General features: G+C 41.5%; 1 protein-coding gene across 1 annotated transcript in view; it reads right to left on the bottom strand.

Moving 5' to 3' along the window:
* The window catches only part of Iqgap2 (IQ motif containing GTPase activating protein 2), a 314,540-nt gene that overhangs the window by 54,391 nt on the left and 238,494 nt on the right, over positions 1–21,655 (bottom strand). The window contains exons 18-23 of the mRNA XM_012517419.2: positions 21,590–21,653; positions 15,682–15,852; positions 3,816–3,899; positions 2,735–2,806; positions 2,060–2,129; positions 219–427 (exon numbers count right to left, since the gene is read on the bottom strand). Coding sequence (XP_012372873.2) covers positions 219–427; positions 2,060–2,129; positions 2,735–2,806; positions 3,816–3,899; positions 15,682–15,852; positions 21,590–21,653 — 670 coding nt within the window. The remainder of the gene's footprint in view (positions 1–218; positions 428–2,059; positions 2,130–2,734; positions 2,807–3,815; positions 3,900–15,681; positions 15,853–21,589; positions 21,654–21,655) is intronic.

Genomic DNA, 21,655 nt, shown 5'->3' with positions numbered 1-21,655 from the left:
CGCCACCATGCCCAGTCTCAACTGCCATCTCAGGGATCAAACCTCGGACCCCTGGGTCTGCCTAAGCAGGTGCTTTAATCCACTGAGCTATTTGGCTGGTCCTTGATGTGTCTTTACTATAATAAAAAATAAGTTCGCCATTTGTGCTGATCGTACGTTACCCATACACGTGTGTACTTCCCACTCCTGGGGCCTCGCCGTCTCACAAGCCCACTGACCTCTAGCGTGATCCTGTTCTTCACCAGGAGCCCAATCTTGATGTCCATCAGGTTCAGGTCTTTTTCCAGCTGCTGGTTGGCCCTAATCTTGGTTACTACTTCCTCCCTCAGTCGTGCTACCTCCAGATCCTCCTGGAAATCCAGGTCACTTTGGTCCAGTAGATGCACAAATTTGCGGATTACTGTTAAGGGTGGGTTTTCAGAGCCAACTGCAGCAAGAACAGGAATACTTTAATTAGGAAAGCTTGGAATTTTTATCAAGAGGAAAGCAGGGAGGTCTGTAAGGCATCACCAGAAAAATAGGTCAATGAAATTATGTGGTCAGTGGAACAAATCATTCTTCACCATGTAACGTCTGGACAAGAAAACCTCATACAAGCAAATACACACAACTCATCATGCCTGGCCCCAGTATTTTCTAGTTATCTGACACTCATTTATCAGCCATTTCTGTCACTCTGCCTGGGACCCATGCCCAGGCAAGACATTGCCATGAGGAGCCTGAGAAAGAAGCTAATGCAAGTGACCTCACCCTTAAGCCTCTGTGGCTGCCAGATAAGAGGTTTATGTTCTTGCTGCAGGAAGCAGAAAGCAGCTTCTCTCAGCCCAGAAGTTCTTTGGGAGGAGCCATAACTGGGTGAAAAGTACATTTAAAAAGGTCACTAAATGACTATAAAGATCAAACAGGATCAGCTCCAGGATGAGTGGAGTGAATGTTTGTATTTGGCAGAAGTGACATTAAAAATTGAACCTTGGTCCTTGTCCTTTTGTGATGGACCAAGGGAGGCTGCTGAGAACCTAGGGGCGGCCTCAGCTACTAAAAGGAATAATCTCAGATAATTCCAACAGTTGCCTGGAATACCTTCACCTTTGTTTTTTTAATTCTTTAGCACTTTTGACTCTTTGAAAATATGTTTGTTAACATGCTTAGTGAAAATGACTCTGGATAAACTGTAAGAATAAACTAGATGCTCCAGGGTGAATTCTTGCTGCTGCCCCCACTGCTCCTGTGAGCACTAGTTTAGATCCAGTATTCACAGGAGAGGGGAGAGGAAAGGATCTTAAAAGGAAGCAAGACGTGTCATGTCCATGGACTAGCTCCACACCAGGAATGTAATCATTACGCACAGCAAACATGGACTCATAAAAATAAAAATTTTTAAAGCGTGACTCGAAAGAGCCCAGTCCAGCTCAGGCACCCTTCATGCCCATGAACTTTCTATTCAGGGTCCTGGTTGTTCCTCCTCTCTTGGTCCTGTGGTGTGTTGACGCTCAGGGAGAGCTAAGCCAACAACACAAACAAGCACAGCATGAAGTCAGCAAGAACAACCAAAGCTAGCATCATCTGTTGCTACTGTCCACTTCTGATGACCTTTATGAGAGGTGACCTTGGATCATGCAGTTGTCATCTGAGTGGCTTTTTCCTTTTTTACTCTCATTTCTAAAATTTCTTAAGTAAATATGTTTTATCTTGAAAAGGAGAGGAAACATATGACAAACAATTGAAATGTAGGCTTCTCTTCTGATTAACTATTGCATTAAATTGTTCAACTTATTCCAAATTTAATATAAAATAGGAGCTTCTGTGCCAGTGCCAGTGCCAGCGCCAGTCTTCTTGGAGGAGGAAATTAAAGCCTCTCTTCTTGTTCATGCCACTGACAGCAGAAAGCTTGTTGCTGCCACCACTGCTCCTGTGAGCACCAGTTCAGAACCAGAGCCAGCCATGACCAGAACACTGGTGCCTCCCTCTGTCCCTAGAGCAGTTCCTGAAGGCAAAGAACTGCAAAGAACTTGTCTTTGGTTAGGAAGGTGCTGGGCTGATGCCGAATGTGCCTGCTTACCCAAGGTTCTGTAGTCATTTCTGGCTTTGCTTGCTCTCAGTAAAGACTGTATTTTCACAACTTCATTTTTCTGCAAAATATTGAGAAAGTCATGCTCCCACAGAGTTCCCATCTACCACACCACCCTATAATTTAGAACTTTAAGAAATGACATTTAAGATCTGAGGTTATTTACATGTAGTGTGTCCAACACATATTTTTCTCTTTTTTAAAGAAGTGAATCACATAAGTTAGCTCCAAGGAGAAACAAGCCTGCAAAGGGTCTGTTTAAATAGATCTAAAAAGGGAAAGGAGTTGTGGCGCAGGACTTATATGACACAAACTATGTTCACGTAGGTATTTTTTAACGACTATAAAAATTCCTCCTGCAGACTTTGCTGTGACCAGTCAGCAGTAAGGGAAGCTCTACATGCGACCCTGGAATTACTTCTTGGGAGTCTCCTCTCTCAGGCATCAGTTGCCACACTGTTTCCTCTCCATTCCTGATCGCTGACGTCTTATTCTCCCTGTGATGTCCGAGTTATCACATTAAGCTCTAAGATCTGTTCTCTCTTAAGTAGTTAGTTCCACCACTTAATTTAAAAAAAAAAATAGGCCCTTTCAATGCTAACAATCAACAAACATTCATTTAGTTCATCTGCAGCCCAGAAAGAAATCCACATGCATTTTTCTTACATGATCTTCAAAATACTGCAGTCGTGAAAGATACTTTTTTCTTGCTGTTGCCATTCGGAACCAAGACTGAATCTAAAATCAAGAGAATCATCAAACCACTGTTAGTATAATCATATGCACTCTTTCTAAAATATAAGGATAATTTATTTGATGAAATTACCAGCCTGCTAAATAGTAAGTATCTAAAGCCTGTCATTCCCCACTTGTACTGCTTTTTCTTGAGGGATCCAAAACACTTTATATTACCGGTCATCTCGCCACCTCAATAGTAGAGAGGTGGGGAGGAAGGTAGCTTTGTACTGTTTCATTTCAATCTCAATAAATAAAAGTCAAGACAGCAAGGAATGTGGTGAGAGTTGCAATAAGTCATTGAATCAAATTAAAGTAGTCTGGGGTGTCCTACATATCCTTTAAATACAACCTTTGGGTTTCTATAGAAAAACATCCCAAGAGGTCTCAGGAGGAACCAGCTGCTACCAAGAGTTCTGCGTGCATGAGCTTGTGTTCCATGGTGAACACAGGACAGCATTTTATTAAGAAGCTACTCTGCAATGGATCTAGACTATATATCTCCATTTGTCTCACACTGTTCTAAACTCTCATCTGATTTCCAAGTTATCTACAAGCTCATCTTCACAGTCCTGTGGCCTTTCACTCTGGCAGAGTGCCCACCACACAGCCTTTACGTCTCCATGTGCCTGGGTGAGAGGCTGGGTTAGAACAGCTCAACACTTGAAGATGGCTCCTAATTATCTCTGCTTCCTCTTGCCACTCCATGGCATGTTAAGAGGAGCTTGGGTTGGCTTTCCCAAGAGTTCAAGTAATTAATTTAGAGTTCTAAACATCTACTGGCTGTAGAACACTTTCTCATTTGATTCTCCTAACCACAGGAAGGATGGAAGCCAGTTAGAGTGGTTCATGTGACTGGTTTGAAGGTGATCTCCTGAGTAGTGGACTCAGGATTCAAACCCAGGACTGACTTCAAAGCTCACAATACCATTGCCATTACTCTGTCTTCCAGAATCAAGATAGAGTAAGGGGAAAAGCTAAAGAACTTGATATGGTAGGAAAGGATACTCACCTTTACAACAGAATCAACATTACCAGCGAATGTTTGTCGCCTTTGCAGATATGCCTTTTGTTGTTTATATCCTTTCCAAAAAGCCTAAGGAAAGACAGGTCACAAAATTACTGATGAGCACAGCTGACTTACAAAGAGCTACCATGGAGCACATTTCAGGAGCACTGGGTTGGGACTTCAGGGTCTCTCCCCTCCTTCCATCTCTTCAGCTGGACATTAATTAGCAGAAGTCACACCAGCCTGTTGCTGAGTCCTCACTCAAGGTGGGGGAAGCAACGCTGGTAGGCATCTGGTTTCCTGCATGAAAGTGCTTATTTATTTTTATTTATTTATTTATTTATTTTTGTGTGTGTTTAGTACAGGGTCTACAGGGTCTCACTACAGAGCGCGGATTCCTAGTGATCCTCCTGTTTTCAGCCTCCCAAGCACTGGGATTACAGGTGCATGCCACCACACCCAGTCTCAGTCACTGTCTCAGTGCACCCCAGGGGTGGGGCCGACATGGCAGGCCAGGGATCAAACCCTGGTCCCTGCATCTGCCTAAGGAGGCACTTTAATCCACTGAGCTATGTGGCTGGCCTTCTTGCGTGAAAGTTTACTGTGTCTGTCAAAAAGGAGTAATAAAATAGAATTTCCCCCAAGAACACTCAGAGTACTAAAGATTTAGTGGTACTTGGTAATGGAAGACAATGACTGACCAATTTTTTTTTTTACATTTATCTTTTTTTTTTCTTTCTTCCATTTTCTTTGCTTTTTCCATAATTTTATTGAAGAACAAATAGCAATGAGACAGTTTCAAACCATGACCAATATCTTTACACCAAGAAGGGGTCCACAGTGGCCCAGAATGGAAAGGAAAATGTTGTGCTAATACCCGTGACACAGCTAATATCTTTAGAAGGATTAAATCTGTAACTGTTATTCGTTTATTCCAGTTCGTCTATGAGCATCTTTTTGCTCAAACACTTCTTGGGCACTCACTCTAATTCACTGATCTTGTTTTTTAAATTAGGATTGAATTTCCTACTAAAGAGGGCAAATGCAAATTTGCATTACTTTTGTAAATTTCTGTTCATGCCTGTATATATTAACCTACCTCACTCATTCACAATAAAATATGGAGTTTTATTATTTTAAAAAATAATACACTTCTTTCTAATGAGTCATTAAAAAAACAGCATGGAGGACTGGGAAGATAGCTCAGCAGTCTAAGTTCTTGTCTGGCAAGCTCAAGGGCCTGTGTTTGATCCCTGGTACTATCATGCTGGCCCTGGAAGCCTGGATGGGCTGCGCCGCCACTGAAACTCCACGTGGTGGCACACGTCTATAATCCCGGCGCTGGGGAGGCTGAGGCAAGAGGATCACTATTACTCTGAGCTGTGTAACAAGACCATGTACCAAATCAATCAATCAATCAATCAATCAATCAATCATCAAAAAACCCCCCACAGAATCAAAATGATCAAGGAAGAACTTGCTCCAGACTTTTCATTTCACACCCCCTAGAAATGACAGATAAGGCCTTTTATAAAAAGAAACTAAAATAAAAATAAGTTATTAGCTGGACATGGTGGTACACACTGGTAATTCCAGCACTCTAGGATTCTAAGGCAGGAACACTGCAAGTTCAAACCCAGCCTGGGCAACTTAGTGACTTACTAAGAATCTGGTTCTAAATGGGGACTGGGGCTGGGATGTAACTCAGTGCCAAGACCCTTGTTCAGTTCCCAGTGTTAAAATGAGAAGATACAGGGGTCTACAGTTAGCAGGGACCCTTTGAAAAGAGAGGGCAATTGGAACTGTGTTGTTGCAGGACCAATAACACAAAAGTTCACAAAACTACTGGGATTCTTCAGGATTACTGTAAGCTTGTGAGAGCCTTCCATGGCCAGCAGAGTAGCTGCGAGGAAACTATCACCTCACCTACTTGTCAAGAAGTGGGCAAAGTATGGGCAGATGGGCCAGTGGGGACTCGAGAAACAACGAAAGGGTGCAGTCTTTTTGGTTGGAATCTGACAATACCTAATTTTAAATGACCTAACTTTTTACCTAGTTTTCCTAATTTTCAATATATCTAGCTTAGGGAAACACAAATTCCTGCTTAGAAAAATCATACTGTCCAGTAAGGTATAGAAAGAAACCTTGTCCTCCTTTGTACACCTTTACATTCCCTCCATTTATAATAGAATTCCTTTAAATATTTGTTCTACCTACATTTAGAACCACAGACATTATACTTTTTGCCTTTTCTTTTGTGGTACTTGGGGACTGAACCCAGGGCCTTTGCACTAAGTAATTACAAAAGAAAAAAGCCCAAGAGAAAAGGAAAAAAGTATTTACTCCTAATTTTACTTTAGTTGCTTTTTCTTCCCAATATTCCAATTTTTTTCATTTGTGTTTTTTGTACAGGGTCTCACTACACATATCAGACTCTAGTGATCCTCCTGTTTTCAGCCTCCCCAGCACTGGGATCACAGGCATGTGTTACCATGCCCGGATTCTGTTGCCAGGGATCGAACCCTAGTTCTTGCACTTGCCACTGAGCTATTGTGCCGGCCCTTGAGCTACGTCACCGGCCCGCCAAAATTTTTTTTTATCAGTTCCTGGTTAGGTGAGCAGTCTCTGGCTTTTCTTCGAGGGCAGGCCTACTTGTGGCAAGTTTCCTTAGTCTCCCCTTTCCTCCTATGGAACAGAACTCCAATAGACAGATCTCCTTCAGGTAACAAACTGTCCTTTATAGGTATGACTTTCAAGAGGTCTGTCTTTTGCATTTAGAGGTCTGATTGTGATGTATCTTTGTGTGAGTGTCCTCAGTTTATCCTGATTGGGATTTGCTGCTTCTGCTTCCTTCTTCTCCTTCTCCTTCTCCTTCTCCTTCTCCTTCTTTTATTTGTGGAACCAGGGATTGAACTCAGGCCCTTGCACTTGCCAGGGAAGTGCTTATTCCACTGAGCCATCTCCCTAGCCCCCCTGCTTAGCTTCTTTAACTGGAGATTTAGGTCTTTTATGACACAGAGGAATTTTTCACTCTTTATTTGAGCATTTTTATAAGCACTGTCTTTTCTCCTCTCCTTGGGGACATGCATGTTAAATCTTTATAAGTCCACAGATCCCTGGACCTCTGTTTATTATTTTTCCAGTCTGTTTTCTTGGGTGTCTGGATCTGCCAATTTCTGTAGCTCTGCTTGGTAGTTGCCAAATTGATGCATCTGCTCACTCCATTCTGGTGTGAATGAGCTCTTCAGTTTTTCCACATCTGTCACTGTGTTTTACTTTGTGGTTCTGGGAACCAAACCCAGGGCCTTTGCACTGAGCTGCATCCTCAGACCCTTATTCTTTTTCTTTTCAGACAGGGTCTCTCTAGGTCAGTACTTGTGATCTTCCTGCCTCACCCTCCCAGAGTGCTGAGATTAGAGGCATGTGCCAACCAGTGCTCGGCTGTCATTGTCTTTTTAAATTCTAAAGTGATGTTTAGTTTTTCTTTACATCTTCCATGTCTTTGCAGAGATTTTCTTTCAAATGTGTAATTTTTTTTAAAGCAAATGCTGCCTTAAACATCTTTGTCAAGGAGATTCTGTAGCATCTATACATAGATTACTTTAAAAAAAAAAAAGAAGGTGTGATTTTCTTGGTTCTTGGCATGATAATTGGCTGTTTTGAATAAATACCCAGTTACCCATATGAAGGAGCGGCAATGTGGACACTTTGAGATGCTGGATCTAACTTGACTCTGCAGGTTCCGGGTGGCTTTCCCAGACACGGGTTCAGTGAGGGACGGGGCCTGCTCTTGTTACCAGGAGGTGGATGTGAAAGTCTAGCTTTTCCTCATGGCTGCAATGACACCAGAGGTGGACAGGTTTTCACCTTACTGCTGGGTGGGGTAGAACCCCAGCTGTCCACTGGACCTCTGTGGACACCAACAAGGTCCCTTCATACTACTCCTGTGTGGTGAAGGGAGTGGTCTCATGACCATGGGGAGTGTGACTGTCCTGACTGCGCACCACCCCTGAAGGGGGCAGGGCTGCCACGTTGCTGCCTCATGGGCTGGGGAGCAGGCGCCTGAGTCCCTGCTCAACCTCTGGGGTGGGGAGGGGGTTCCCACAGGGGTCTATGGTCTTTGGCAAGGGTAAGGTGATGACTGCCTACAAGTTGCTGTGGTGCTAGGTTGTCCCTTTCTGGTCCTGCTGGGGAGCGGAACTTTGCTGAAGCTGTCTTCTTCTTGTTGGCATTTCTGGGCGGGGAGCGGGGGTGGTGGTGGCAGCTTCTTCAGCACCAAGTCTGAGGTATATGAGACCAAAATAAAACTCAGAGAACTCATCCTGTGCCCTCTGGAGTCCTTAGTTTCCTTAGTGGTCTTGTTCATATATAATATCCAGGGCTTTTTGTGGTATTGCAAAAGACAGGGAAAAGTACATAGTCCCTCTCCTCAGAAGGGAAAGGCAGGTCCTTGACATTATATAATTCTGTATTACCTAGTCTGCTCTAAATTTATTCCTTGATGGAAATCTAAAATTTTTGAAATTAGAAGTATAAGAAGCAGCATGACTCAAAAGGATCAAACGGAAATGATTAGAACCAAGCGATCATAATGGCTAATTATAAAATTGATAAATTTTCTATATGTAAGAAACAAACAAAGATGTAACTCACAATAGCCAAAAAAACTCATAGGTATAAAATAAAGAAGAAACATGAAGGACCTGGTACCATCAAAAAAAGAAAAAGGAAAAAAAAAAAAAAAAAAGGAAATAGGAAGGAGTAAAATTATAATACTGTACTTTATTTTTATTTTTTTGGCAGAACTGGGATTGAACTCAGGCCCTTGCACTTGCCAGAGAAGTGCTTATTCTACTGAGCCATCTCCCCGGCCCCCATAATACTGTACTTTAAATAAAACATTTTTTTTTTTTTTTCTGTATTTTAGGACAGGACCTACAGGGTCTACAGGGTCTCATTATGTAGATGTGACTTGTAGTGATTCTCCTGTTTTCAGCCTCCCAAGTGCTGGGATTACAGGCGCGTGCCACCATGCCTAGTCTCAATTGCTCTGGGGGCGGGGCCGACACAGCATGTGAGGGTGTACTCTGGGGGCGGGGCCGACACAGCATGTGAGGGATGCTTGTAAAATGCTTTTATAGCAGTCATTGAAAGGAACCCATGGTTCTCTTTTATAGTAAGAAATGATTTTATTAAATAAAATTAGATAAATTTTGTAGGAGTTAAAACTGGAGTGATCTTAACAGTGCTCAGACTGTAATGTGAATACATAGATCATTGGTCTTAGAAAGTTAGGACCTAGGAGGTCTGGGCTGGGGCTTAGGACTCTGCAGTTCTGATGAGCTTCTGGCATAGGACAAGGTGAGCATGTGCTCCGCAGTGTGACATATGAAGAGCCAAAGTCAAGGATTTTTAATGGGTCATACACCTAGAAAGTGTGACTGACTGTAATGTCACACTGTGGCCTTTGAGATGATGAGATGCTAACCAAAGTGGCTCTGGAGCATGACAGAGTCTGGGAAGAGGAAGCTGGTTTATATAACAGGGATCATGGCACTGTGGCCAGTGATATACTTGTTGTGATGGGCTTAATGGCTGGGATATTCTGGTGGGTTTTGAGACACAGAAGTGCAGTTGTGTGATTGCATATTATTTAATTTATAGCCCATGCTGGATCTATACTCATGGGCAGAATAAGACAATGGTGCTAGCATCTATTTTCATTCTACTGTCCCTGTGTCATTCGAATTGTAGAAATCATTAATCTCCATTAACTCAGATTCACAACATTTTGAGTAAGTAATCTATCTTAATAACGGATTATCTAAGTGAAGCATTTTTGTGCTGGTTTTTAATGGACCAAGGATTAATCACTATTCTTCATTTTCATTGAATGAACCATGGGTCTGATGTTCACCACCCACATTTACTGAGATTTCATCATTTCCATCACATTATTATTTATATAGATTTATTTTTTGTGATCACGGTATCTATTTGTCTACATTTAAAAAACTGTATTTGGATGAAACGGTGTCTCCTTACACAGCTCAGACTCAAAGTGATCCTGTTTGCAGCCTCCTCAGTGCTGGGATTATAGGCTTGTGCCACATGCCCGGACTCAGTGGTGGTCTGCTCAGTGCACCCAGGTGGAGGGCTGGCGTGGACTGTGGTGCCAGAGATCGAATCCCATTCCTGCACTTGCCTAAGCAGACCCTTAGCCTGCTGAGTTATCTTGCAGGCTCTATTTGTCTACATTTATAAATCTTTTCATTATCTTTCCAAACAAAGGCAGAGTGGTTTGATATGGAATATTTCGCTTAATGAACCAGAAATACTATATGCTTTATTTGATTTGTCAAAATTCTACTTTTTTCTTTTTTAGTTTGTAAGTTTCAATTCCATTAGGCCTGGCTTTTCAAAGTCTGCACTAATAACAGAACTCTTGTGTGTAGTAATAAACTGGAAGTTCTAACTAGAGGCTGTTTATTATAGGTTTACATATTATATATAAAGATGTGGAAAAGAGCTGATGATGAAGATGTAAAAAGAGACAAAATTTTAAGTCGTAAGTCATTGAGAGGCAGCTTTTACAGAAGACCATTGTCAGAAAACAGTGTCAATCTTATTCTGTTGTCTGGTATAAGAAATTGTGGGAAAATATGTAGTAATTGTCTTCTTTGTTCTGTTTTCCAGCACCACAGCAATGTATTCTGTGTAGTAATCTGTCACAAATAAGTCTTTCAAAATATCTGGACCTCAGAGGCTAACTTTGTGTTTTATAGACTTTCACTACTAATCTTTGGAAAATCTAGCTCACTTAATAGGTTACTTGATTTTTTTGTAGTTTAGGGAAGGGTCTACAGGATGTTCAGGGTCTCACTAGACTGGAAGTAGTGATCCACCTGTTTACAGCCTCCCAAGAGCTGGGATTACAGGCATATGCCACCACGCCCAGTCTCAATTGCTGCCTCAATGTGCCCTAGGGGTGGGGCTGGCATGGCTGGCATAGCAGGCCTCGGGGATTGAACCCCCAGCCCCTGCACCTGCTTGCAGTTTCTTTAATCCTCTGAGCTATTTGGCCGGCCCTTTGATTGATAATTAGACATTCAGTACAGTAAGTTACCAGTACTGGCCCCTGGCACACAAATGCTCTGTGATGTCAGTTAGGCAAGAAAACCCTAAACATTTTCTTTCTTTTCTCTTTTCTCAAAGATAAAACTGAGCAATGAATAGGCCAAATTACTGTAAGCCTGTGTAAGGGTTGTCCCTTGGGGTCCTGTTCCCTCCTTCCGGTCCTCACACCAATGCCGTTCCTGGGGGTCTGCTGTTACTTCATGTAGCCCTTTCTTCTTCACTGGCTGGTTGTGGTACTTCCTGATTCAAAGTACAATAATTCAGTAACTCCTTGGGCTATTCTGGTGTTTTCCACTACTTATGTCCTTCCCAAAAAGTGGTGCCCTAGCTTTCTTCAGCTCAAGAGAAAAAATTCTTTCTATGGCAGTCATTTACAGCATGTTTTCCTCTTTCATTTTTCCTGATCTTTACCTATGCCACACCAATGATCTGAACCTTGGGTCCATGCCTTCTGTCTCATGAACCACCATAACATCTCTGTCAGCTCCTCACTTTAGCATTTGCTGAACATAAGAGCCACATACTAGGGAAAGCCTACTGTGTAATTGGACTCTACCTTGCGATACAAGGACCATCATAATTTCCAGAAGCGTGTGTCTTAATTTCCAAAGGAGAAAAAGTATTTTTAATTATCTACTTCTCAGCTTTTTGCACAATTGTTCTAAGACCTTCAGGCCTGTTTTCATTTTTCTCAATGTGTTTCAATTACATTCCACGTTTAACTTGCATTCTGTAGTTAAAAGTCACTACTGGTCTATGACTTCATTATTTATTTCTCTTAGTTTCTAGGGACAATAGTTTTCTTTCTTTCTTCTTCTTCTCCTTCATTTTTGGCTGCCCTTCCTTGTTGCATTCAGTCACATATTTTACAAAACTTAACAGCATAAAGAAATTTGAGCAGAAAATTTTCTTTCATCCTCTGGACAAGTATTCTTAGATGTTTACTTCATTTATGTTTTCAGTTATATTCTTTTTTTCTGCTTTTGATATACAATTATTTCATATTTATGAGATTTTTTTTTCCAGGATCATTCACACTCACACTTACATCATTTATCAGGGCTTCCCAGTGGCTCAAAGCAATATTCTGGGTAGGAGTGTAGCTAAGTGATAGTGTGTCTGCCCACCATGTTCAAGACCCTGGATGCTAAATAAATAAAGCTATACAGATTCTCCTTGATGGTCCCCCATGTTAACCTGGGCATGTTCTGACTTATCCCATAAACACTTAGAGGCTTATGCCGACAACATGAATTCTCTGTGTCTCTCTTCATTCCAGGGCAGGAGCCTGATGGTGTGGAGGGAATGGAGTTTGGGAATACTTGGTCAAGGGCCTGGGAGTTCTGTCTCTCTATTTCTTTCCAAATTGGTTGAGACTGTGTACCTGGGACACCACCAACTAATTAGAAAGCTCAAATTGTTCTATGTAGGGAAAGGCCTCTGATCTCAGAACATTCCCTTAACTCAGGGTGAATGAGCCAGTTAGGTGAAAAATGAGATTAAGTTCATGGTCTTCTGGTTGCATAGCTCGATGGTTGTGGGACCACACACTGATTTCTGGTCTACATCTATGAAGCTGGCCCACCTCTGGACCCCATGCCCTATTGTCAGGAAATTATCAGAGGCAAAAGAAGGCAAAGTGGACTAAAAGTAGGTTCTGGAGCTTACCTGCTACCTCTGGTGAGGTGGCAGAAGAAGTCTACATAACTTTCTCTCCTTCTACTTAGATGTCCCTGAGTTAGATGCAGGCTTCTACTGCAGCCTGGGTAAGACTCCAAGCTTAGATTCTAACACCAAGGCAATACTATGTTTCAGACTGAGACCCTGCTCCAAGCAGGAGACTGGCAAGTGTGGGCTTGGTCCTAATTGCATATGGCAGTTGATGCTGTGAAGTTAGTTTGAAATTAGAGTTTTTCATTGGTATGGGTGGTTCTATTTTAAGACTTTCCCATATGTTTTGCCTGCCATCTGTTTAAGAAAGGGACAAACTGAAAACTCACTGGTTTGCCTAGAAAAATCCTCTGAGAGCCAAGTTTACAGCATTAGTTTCTTTAAGTAAGTCATTTATGCCTTGCTAACATCTTGAACAAATTCAAATACCTGATCACCTGGCCTATGTAATATTCAAGAAGACAAACATTTATACACTTCATATTTTGTCCTGAATGTCATTAAAATGAGATGGGTAAAGCATACTGGGTTCACAATGACTATCAAAGAAAAGCTCTTTGTGTTAGAAATTTTCATCTTAAGAATTTCAAAGTTAACAGATGTAAGCAAAAATCTATCAAATTTCAACAGTGAATGACAGTAGCTCTTTAGACACACAAGAAAAGGACAAGCAGCCTTCTGGAAGCCAGTGTGTTGGTGGGAAGAGGGGTAAAAACATCTAAATGAAGCAAGTTCCTCTTCTCCCAACAAGCAAATTCATCAAGTTATGCAGGATTACAAATCACAACAAAATCCTGTAGAAGGAGGATCTCTCCTTCAGGCCTAAATAGGGGCGACAGGTATATGAGGGAGGAGATTCTCCCAGAAAGCTAAATCTGGTTCACTTCATTAGTTCTTCTGTCCTTTCAGGCAAGAAGAAGAAGCTAGTTGCCACTCAGCAACCATCTGCCACGGAAAGCTCAAGTCAGACAGGAAGTGACATATGGAAACTCAATTGTTTGGAGATATGATTTCTGACTTCCAGGACAATGGATGAGAAGTAAGCAGTAACACATCAGTTTCCACAGCGTTTGGAATACACACTGGAAAAGAACAACTTGGGAAAGAAAGGGAGAGACGTAGATCCCTGGGAGCCTAGAAGGACCTGCGGGAGAAACTGGAGCCTGTGGGGAACCACTCAGACTGCTCAGGGGCATCTAAGGACACCTGAGGACATGACCCCACTTGTCTAGCACAGGTGCACAGTGGGGTAGTTATGTAACCATGACTTAGCACAGGTAAACATCCATGTGCTGGTTACAGCACTATGTAAGAATGTAAACATGAGATAACAACCTGTGTAAGAATTATACAATAATGATGCAGCTCTGTAAGTCACACAAGACTACAAATCACAGCAAAAGGAATGGACTGGGGGTTATAGCTTAATGGCAGTGTCTGGCTGGTAAGTGCAAGGTCCTGAGTTATATTCCCAGTGCAAAAAGAAAAGAAAAGCAAGAAGGTAAGTAAGGGCAAGCTTAGGAAAGTGATGGAAACTATGAATGCTCAACAGAATTTTCAGATTTGGGCCAGTGAGACAGCTCAGCAGACTAAGTGCCTGCTTAGGCAAGTGCGGGAACTGGGCTTTGATCCCTGGCACCACATGCTATGCCGGCCCCGTCCCCATCCCTGGGGTGCACTGAGTTGGCTAATGAGACTGGGCATAGTGGCACACGCCAGTAATCCCAGCACTGGGAAGGCTGAAAACAGGAGGATCTACAAATCCAAGCTACATAGTGAAACCCTTTACTAAATACACACACAAAAAAGAATTTTTCAGATAAAACAGATTCACAGGACATTAAAAATTCTATTTAAACTATATTCAGTAGAATCAACCAATGTTAAGATAGAATGTCATGTTTAGAAGACAAGGTTGGGAGTGGCCATCAAATAAATAACTTCTCAAAAATAGTAGCATATCATGAAAAACCAATCCAATAGCTGACAGCAAAGAAGAATAACTAAAACTAGCAGTTACTTTTATCTTTCTATTCCCCTTTTAGGTATCAATCTGAAAGAGTTAGACGCATCACAACACAGTTATATATGAACACCTACATTTATAGTTGCACAGTTTATAATACTAAATCTTGGCAGTAGCCCAGATACCCATTAATGGATGAATAGAGAAAGAAAATGTGGTACTTCTCTCCAATGGAGTACTACTCTTCCATAAAGGATAAACCTGAGGCATTTCTAGGTAAATAGACCACCCAGAGACCATAATTTTAAGGTACACAAGTTTAAATATTGCATTTTCTCTTATTAGAGAAATCCTAAGGGTAAATAAGGAGCAAAGTGGAGGATAGATTTTAGGAAGTAGGAAGATGATGTTCAAATGGGAAGGGCAACAAGGGAAGGGAGAAGGGAAAGACACAGAAGGAAAAAAATGGATTAAAAAAAGAACAGAAAAAGAAAATGGGGAGGGGGAGAAGAGTTGAAGGGAAGGGAGGGGAATGGGAGAAAAAGAATTAAGATATATTATGTAGAGGTATAAATCTCCTATGACTAATGGGAGTACTTGTATGTAATGTGTACTAATAAAAACAAATTAAAGAAAAGAAGGAGAGATGCTGTGTATCATTTCAGCTCTGACCCAAGGGGCTCTGAGTCTCCAGCTAGGCTAGTCTCAGCAGACTGTGCAAGTCCACAGAGCACCAGAAAGCTATAATTCATCCCCTACCAAGATACTTTCAATCCTAAGCCTAGTAAAGTAGCCTAGGGCAATTTATGGAACAAATATCTGCAGTCAAATTTTCTTATTAGCATGCTAATAACTGACTGGCCTATTTTTTTCCATGCCTGGCTGATGGGCCTATTTTTATTTTTATTTGTTTTTTTGACGGGCCTATTTTTTTTTTTTTTCCCAGAACCGGGGATTGAACTCAGACCCTTGCGCTTGCCAGGGAAGCGCTTATTCCACTGAGCCATCTCCCTTGCCCCTGATGGACCTATTTTTAAAAATAAATTTTCAGAGGAAAATGACAGTTTGCCCTATTCAGGTGATTGATTCATATACCTGTATTTTGATCACATTCTCTTCTTGATCACGCAAGAATGATTTCCGAGCTTCAAACTCTTCCCTAAGCATGGGTCCTGAACTGGTGGCTTGAAAGCAAAGCAGATCATCTTCGGAAGCAGACCATATCTTCTCCCGGATGTACCGTACAGTGACCTCCTCAATGATGTCCTGCAAGAGACTCCAGACAGGTCACACTTCACACATCAGGTGAAAGGAACAAGCATACATTATAGCTTCTAGAAGTTGCATCTTCTAGAAAACAATATGGACAACTCTGTGTGCGTGTGTGTGTGCATGCGTGCAGCGGTGTGTGCGTGTCTTAGAGACATCAGATCAGAGTGGAGGGCTGCATTCATTAGTTTTATAGTGATACGACTGAACTTCCCTGAGTCTGGGGCTGCATGGCACGAGAACGGGGCCAAACGACCCCCGGGTCTGGAGACAGTGGTGCTGTACAGTTGAGGCTGTCAAGAGCCAGGCACAAGGCCTGAGCTTCGCAGAATACAAAAGGGATGAAAGTGACAGCTGTGAGAATATGCACTGCCTCCTCACTCCCCGGGGCTGCCAAGACAAAACCCACAGTGTCCGCTGAGGCTCACCCTGCCCTGCCCTCTCCCAGGCTGGAGCAGGAGCAGTTCCGCAATGAGCTGGGGAAACACACAATGGTGCTTGGGGCAAAAAAAAAGATATTAGGGGCACAAGAAAGGGGTTGGGTGAGGAAAGAGCCATCAAGGGATGAGAGAAAAGGAAAAAGAGGGATCATGAGACATTTTCGTGGTGAAAGGAACTGTGTTCACTTTTACATTTGCTGCAGGACGTGAGTAAAGACCGGGTTCATTTCTACTCTGAAAGATCAATGCAACTGGAAACAATAGTTGGCTAATGTGAGCCCTTTTGTTTTTTGGCAGAACTGGGGATTGAACTCAGGCCCTTGCGCTTGCCAGGGAAGCCCTTATTCCACTGAGCCATCTCCCCAGCTCTTATTGTGAGCCCTTAGTAGTGAAATTATTTTAAAATGCCTAGAACTTTAAGAGAAGATGTGTTCACCTTCACTGAATAAAATCAACCACTCCAAGTTGTTTAGAAGAAATACTTCAAAACAAAAACAAAGTGAGGCCCTCCCTTACTTAACAACCCTCACACAGGGATGTTCAATGTGACAGAAAGTTGTATCTAGGCCATCTTTAGATGTCAAATGAGCAAATTTTCATATCAAATTTCAACCCCCAGGATTGCTTCTTTAGAGTTTAGTAACCTTTCCTACTGCAGCATGTAATTTGTAGTATTGTACATAATTTCTTTTGTTTAAAAAAATAGCACTGGTAATCCAATGTTGGTCTAAAAATTTAACAGTTTGAACATGTGTGATTAGTTAATAAGCTATATTCTTCACTCTGTCCTTATCATTTATAATTTTTTGTCACTAAGCACTGTCTAACTCAGCCCTTAACTTTTCTCTGACTTTTAGTACACAATGCTGCTCCTTGAGGCACTGTGCCTCTGATCAGTGCTTTTCAATGATTCTATTAAGATATGTATTTGTTATGCCAGCCCCTCCCCCAGGGCATACTGAGCCAGTGACAGAGTCCGGACGTGGTGGTGCATGCCTGTGATTCCAGTGCTGGGGAGGCTGAAAACAGGAGGATCACTACGCATCCTGCAACTAAGCTGCATGGTGAGACCTTGCAGCAAACACATAACAATGAAGAAAAAAAAAAGATGTGTTTGTATGCTCTATTTTTTCTTCTCCAAGATAAAACCACAATTGTTATCAGTATTTTCTCTTAAACATTATATATTACTTTTTTTTTTGTATTTTAGGGAAGGGTCTACAGGGTGTTCAGGGTCTCACTACTAGATCGGACTTGTAGTGATCTGCCTGTTTACAGCCTCCCAAGGGCTGGGATTACAGGTGCGTGCCACCACACCCAGGCTCAAACATTATATATTAAACAACAGCATTTTTTCTTCAACATTAGCCTTGGATCCATGAGCTATTTTAACATTTTCGGGTTCCAACTTTTGGTTTTAAGTTCAAAGTGATCTTAGTAAACAGTCCCTTGAGAGTATTTTCCCCTGGGAAACACCAGTCACTTTCTATTGGACTTATGTGATGGTGCATTGAAAATTAAGTATCATACAAGCAAAGATGCCTTCTTGTGTCTGTGGCTGCAGGAGACTTCATTTATAGGTTCCCATTCTTGGTGCATTTGTGGGCACAGCAGGTAAGAAGGGCTACTGTGGGCCGTAACTTGTACAGACATTTTGTTAAAAGAGGTGAATCCAATTTTACATCCTTCTGCTTTGAATCCTGCTGCTTCACAGTCCCCAAAGAACTCCCCATAAAACCAAAAATCTGCCAAGAAGGCCACTTGAAATATTCTCCTTAACATCTGCTCACAGGAAGTCTTCTTTCATTTTGGGAGATTTCTGTGGAGCATCTAGCTCCTTATTTTCATGTTTTAAGAAAATCAATCCCTACTTTTTCTTTGATCTTTGCTCTTATCCTGATCTTTATAAATTTTCAGCCCTGAGTTCTACATATAAATACTTTTAGATTTTGAGAAGGAATGCAGAATGAGACGGGTGAAGCAGATGGGGAGAACCCAGCAGGTGTCTTGAGACTTAGGCCAGTATTACATACGAGCAAATGCATTTTAACATGTGATTCCGACAGATGCTTCAAATTGGGTTTCTTCTTCCTAGAGATTCTCCCACCTCAGCCTCCCAGTGCTGGGATTATAGGGGTGTGCCACCATATCTGGCTTGTGACATATAATTTAATTAAAGCACTGCTTTCTTTCCTCCTAATAGAACCTCATTTAAGTATTATTTATAGAGAATTCTGATTAACAGAGATGAAAAGAAATGGATAGGGACTGGGGAGATAGCTCAGTGGAATAAGTGCTTTCTTGGCAAGCACAAGGGCCTGAGTTCAATCCCCGGTTCTGCAAAAAAAAAAAAAAAAAAAAAGAAAAGAAATAAATGGATAAACTGCTTTGGATAAGTAAAATTTGGCAGATCAAAATTTTCAAATACAGATAAATTCATTAAAAGGGGCTTTAGAGATTAAACAAAAAGTCTTACACACTGTACCATATTTAACTTTGGGTTGGCAATATATGGACATGACTAACGTTTAGCTCAATTAATCAAAAGTCATGTATAAAATGGGCACACCATAGTGTCTCCATTTACACCTTCCATAGCATGTCTCCCACTCGCCAAATTTGTACACAAGACTGAAAAAATGCTAAGGTGACTACTACAGCTTGTGCCTAGATGTCCCCCCACAGCCTTGTGTGGTCATAGGTGGGGCTTTTTCAGATAGGCAGCTTGGAGCTATCATGTGAGGCTGGGATTAAGGCGTGTGATTACCAAATTAGTCCACTGAGTTGTTTGGCACTCACCTTAAGACACATTGCCTGGGTAGAAAATAAAAGGTGCAGAAAGAAGCTGCTATTGGCACTAGTAGTTTCTGCCTTCTGCCTTCTTCCTGCCACAAACTGTTTCTCCTTTGTGATACTCCTCTGCCATGCCACCCTGTCTTGGAACCAGTCAACCATGGACTGAACCTTCTACAAACTGCGAAAGAAAATACACTTTTTCTCCTTCAACTCTGGGTGTCAAGTGTTTTGTCTCAGTAATGAGAGAAAAGAGAGAAAAGTAACTAAGACAGACTTTGCTACTGAGAGTGACTATACCTAACCATTTGGTGCAGGAGCCTTTGGAGCTGGCTTATGGGAAGGGAAAGAATTAGGAAAATTCTGGAGATGCCAGCTGAAAAAGTACAGCTGGTATGCTAGAAATAATACTCGATGGGAGATTCTGGTTAGAGCTCAGAAGACCAGAATGCTGACAGAAATGACCCAGAGGCTCAGCAGGTTTCTGCTGGAAAAAGGACTGTATTGGCTGATGGACTCCAGATGATGTTGTCTGCATTTTGCTTGTGTCCAGAGACTCTGTCTGAAACTGATATTCAGGGCAGCACACTAATTAACCTGGGAGAGGAAACTTTAAGATAGTTCAATGTTTAAGCAGTGGCATGGATACTGATGGGGCTTTTAGACAGATTCATGTTGAGAATCAAGAGCAAAGAAACCAGTCTGTTTTGCTCCCATTCCTTTTTTTTTTTTTTTTTTTTTTTGGTGAAACCAGAGATTGAACTTAGGCCCCTGTGCTTGCCAGGGAAGTGCTTATTCTATTGAGCTATCTCCCCAGCCCTACTCCCATTTCCTACTACCGTGTTTGTAACTTTTGACATGGAAATGTTCATCTTGTGTAACTGAATGTTGGAAGTCTTTAAATTTCTTTTCATTTGTACAAAGGCTTGAATCTAAGAGTATGCCTTAAGTCTCAGAGGAGATATGAGACGTGGAATTGTCAGCAATGCTAAAAACATTAAAACTTTGGCAGCTCATGGAGATGGACTAAATTCATGCACCTACAATATATGAATGGCAATGGAATACCCATGTCTGACAAAAGCAAACAAAAAAGGGGGATACAAATGAGTTCCATTTTGTAGTGGAAAAAAATATATCTATATATACAAAATAACATAGATATACAGCTATTTTCTCTTAGTTCAATGAGAAGTTTTGAACTAATAGTCTTTAGAGAAGATATCATGTCTGCATCTTGTACTATGAATAACTACTACAAAGACAACAATATGAAATGTATTAATTATTGTAACTGTCCTACTAACCTGTTCTGAAATTGTCTAATTACTACTTGTTTCTCAATAAAATTAATATAAAAATTAAAAAAATGGCTATTGCATCAAGGGGTACATATAAGTCTTTTGGGGTCCAGGGGCAGAATGTTATGGCTTGTGTCTAGATGGCCCTCCACATCCTTATACAGTCACAGTGGGGGTTTTTCAGAGGTGGCTGTATCTAGAATGTGTGATGCTGGGTGTTATGGCTTGTGTTTAAATGTCCCCCCAAAGCCTCATTCTGCCATAAGTGTGGCTTTTTCAGAAGTGGTTGAATCTATGGGGTGGGGATATAGCTCAGAGGCATAAAGCAACTGCCCGGCAAGTGCAAGGTCCTGAGTTTGACCCCCCCCCACCACATACACAAGAAGTGGTTGGATCTAGAGTATGTGACAGATTGCTGGTACAGTGCTAGGATTAACAGTGCATGATTACTAATCAGTAAGCACCCACCCTAATGCACACAGCCTATATAGAATAAAAAAGGGCAGAAAGACACTGGGAACGTCCCTTGCTTGCTTTTCTGCCTTCTGTCCACCATGAACTGTTTCTTCTCTGTGATGTCCCTCTGCCATGTCACCCTGCCTTGAAGCCAGATTGAAACCTCCATAAACTGTGAGTCAAATAAATCTTTTCTTCCTTGACTTTGGGATTCAGGTATTTTGTCTCAGCAACAAGAAAAGTAACTAAGACAATGACCATCTTGGAAAAAGCAAACGTTCAAAGTTTACCATTCCTAGTCTTTGCTAAACCCTTACTTATGTTCCTTGAAGAATCCTGGAAGTGGTTGAGATCAAGATCAGCAGAGTTCTTTTGTAGTATTTTGTTGAAAGAAAATAACATTTTGGTTTTAAGTTGAACGTGGGGTAGGATAAGATATTTTCCATGCTGACAACTAAGAGATTATTACAAATCAAACTGAATTGTGCCAAGGAAAACCTTATTAGGGTAATCTACCATCCCAAATAAAATGGAAAAACTTTCTTCCTACTCATCTGCTTGCTTTTGTTAATGGAAAACACTACAAAAGTCATAATACAGTCACACCCAGTTGCAGCTGATAAAGACTTTATTCCATGTCTAGTCTTCAAATAAATCAATTAGTTTCTTCCATCACTTCATGGCAGAAAAACAGAAAAACAACACACTCATCTTCACACAGCACACTTTGCAATCAACACCTACCTCAATTTCTTTTCCCATGAGCCATGACTCCTTAAGTACACATGATTCAGGTGTGACCCAGGAACT

This window comes from Octodon degus, unplaced genomic scaffold (genome assembly GCF_000260255.1).
Source record: "Octodon degus isolate 3935 unplaced genomic scaffold, OctDeg1.0 scaffold00177, whole genome shotgun sequence".
Taxonomy (NCBI): Eukaryota; Metazoa; Chordata; class Mammalia; order Rodentia; family Octodontidae; genus Octodon; species Octodon degus.
The sequence above is the reverse complement of the archived record's forward strand: the minus strand, read 5'-3'. Positions and strand labels throughout refer to the sequence as shown.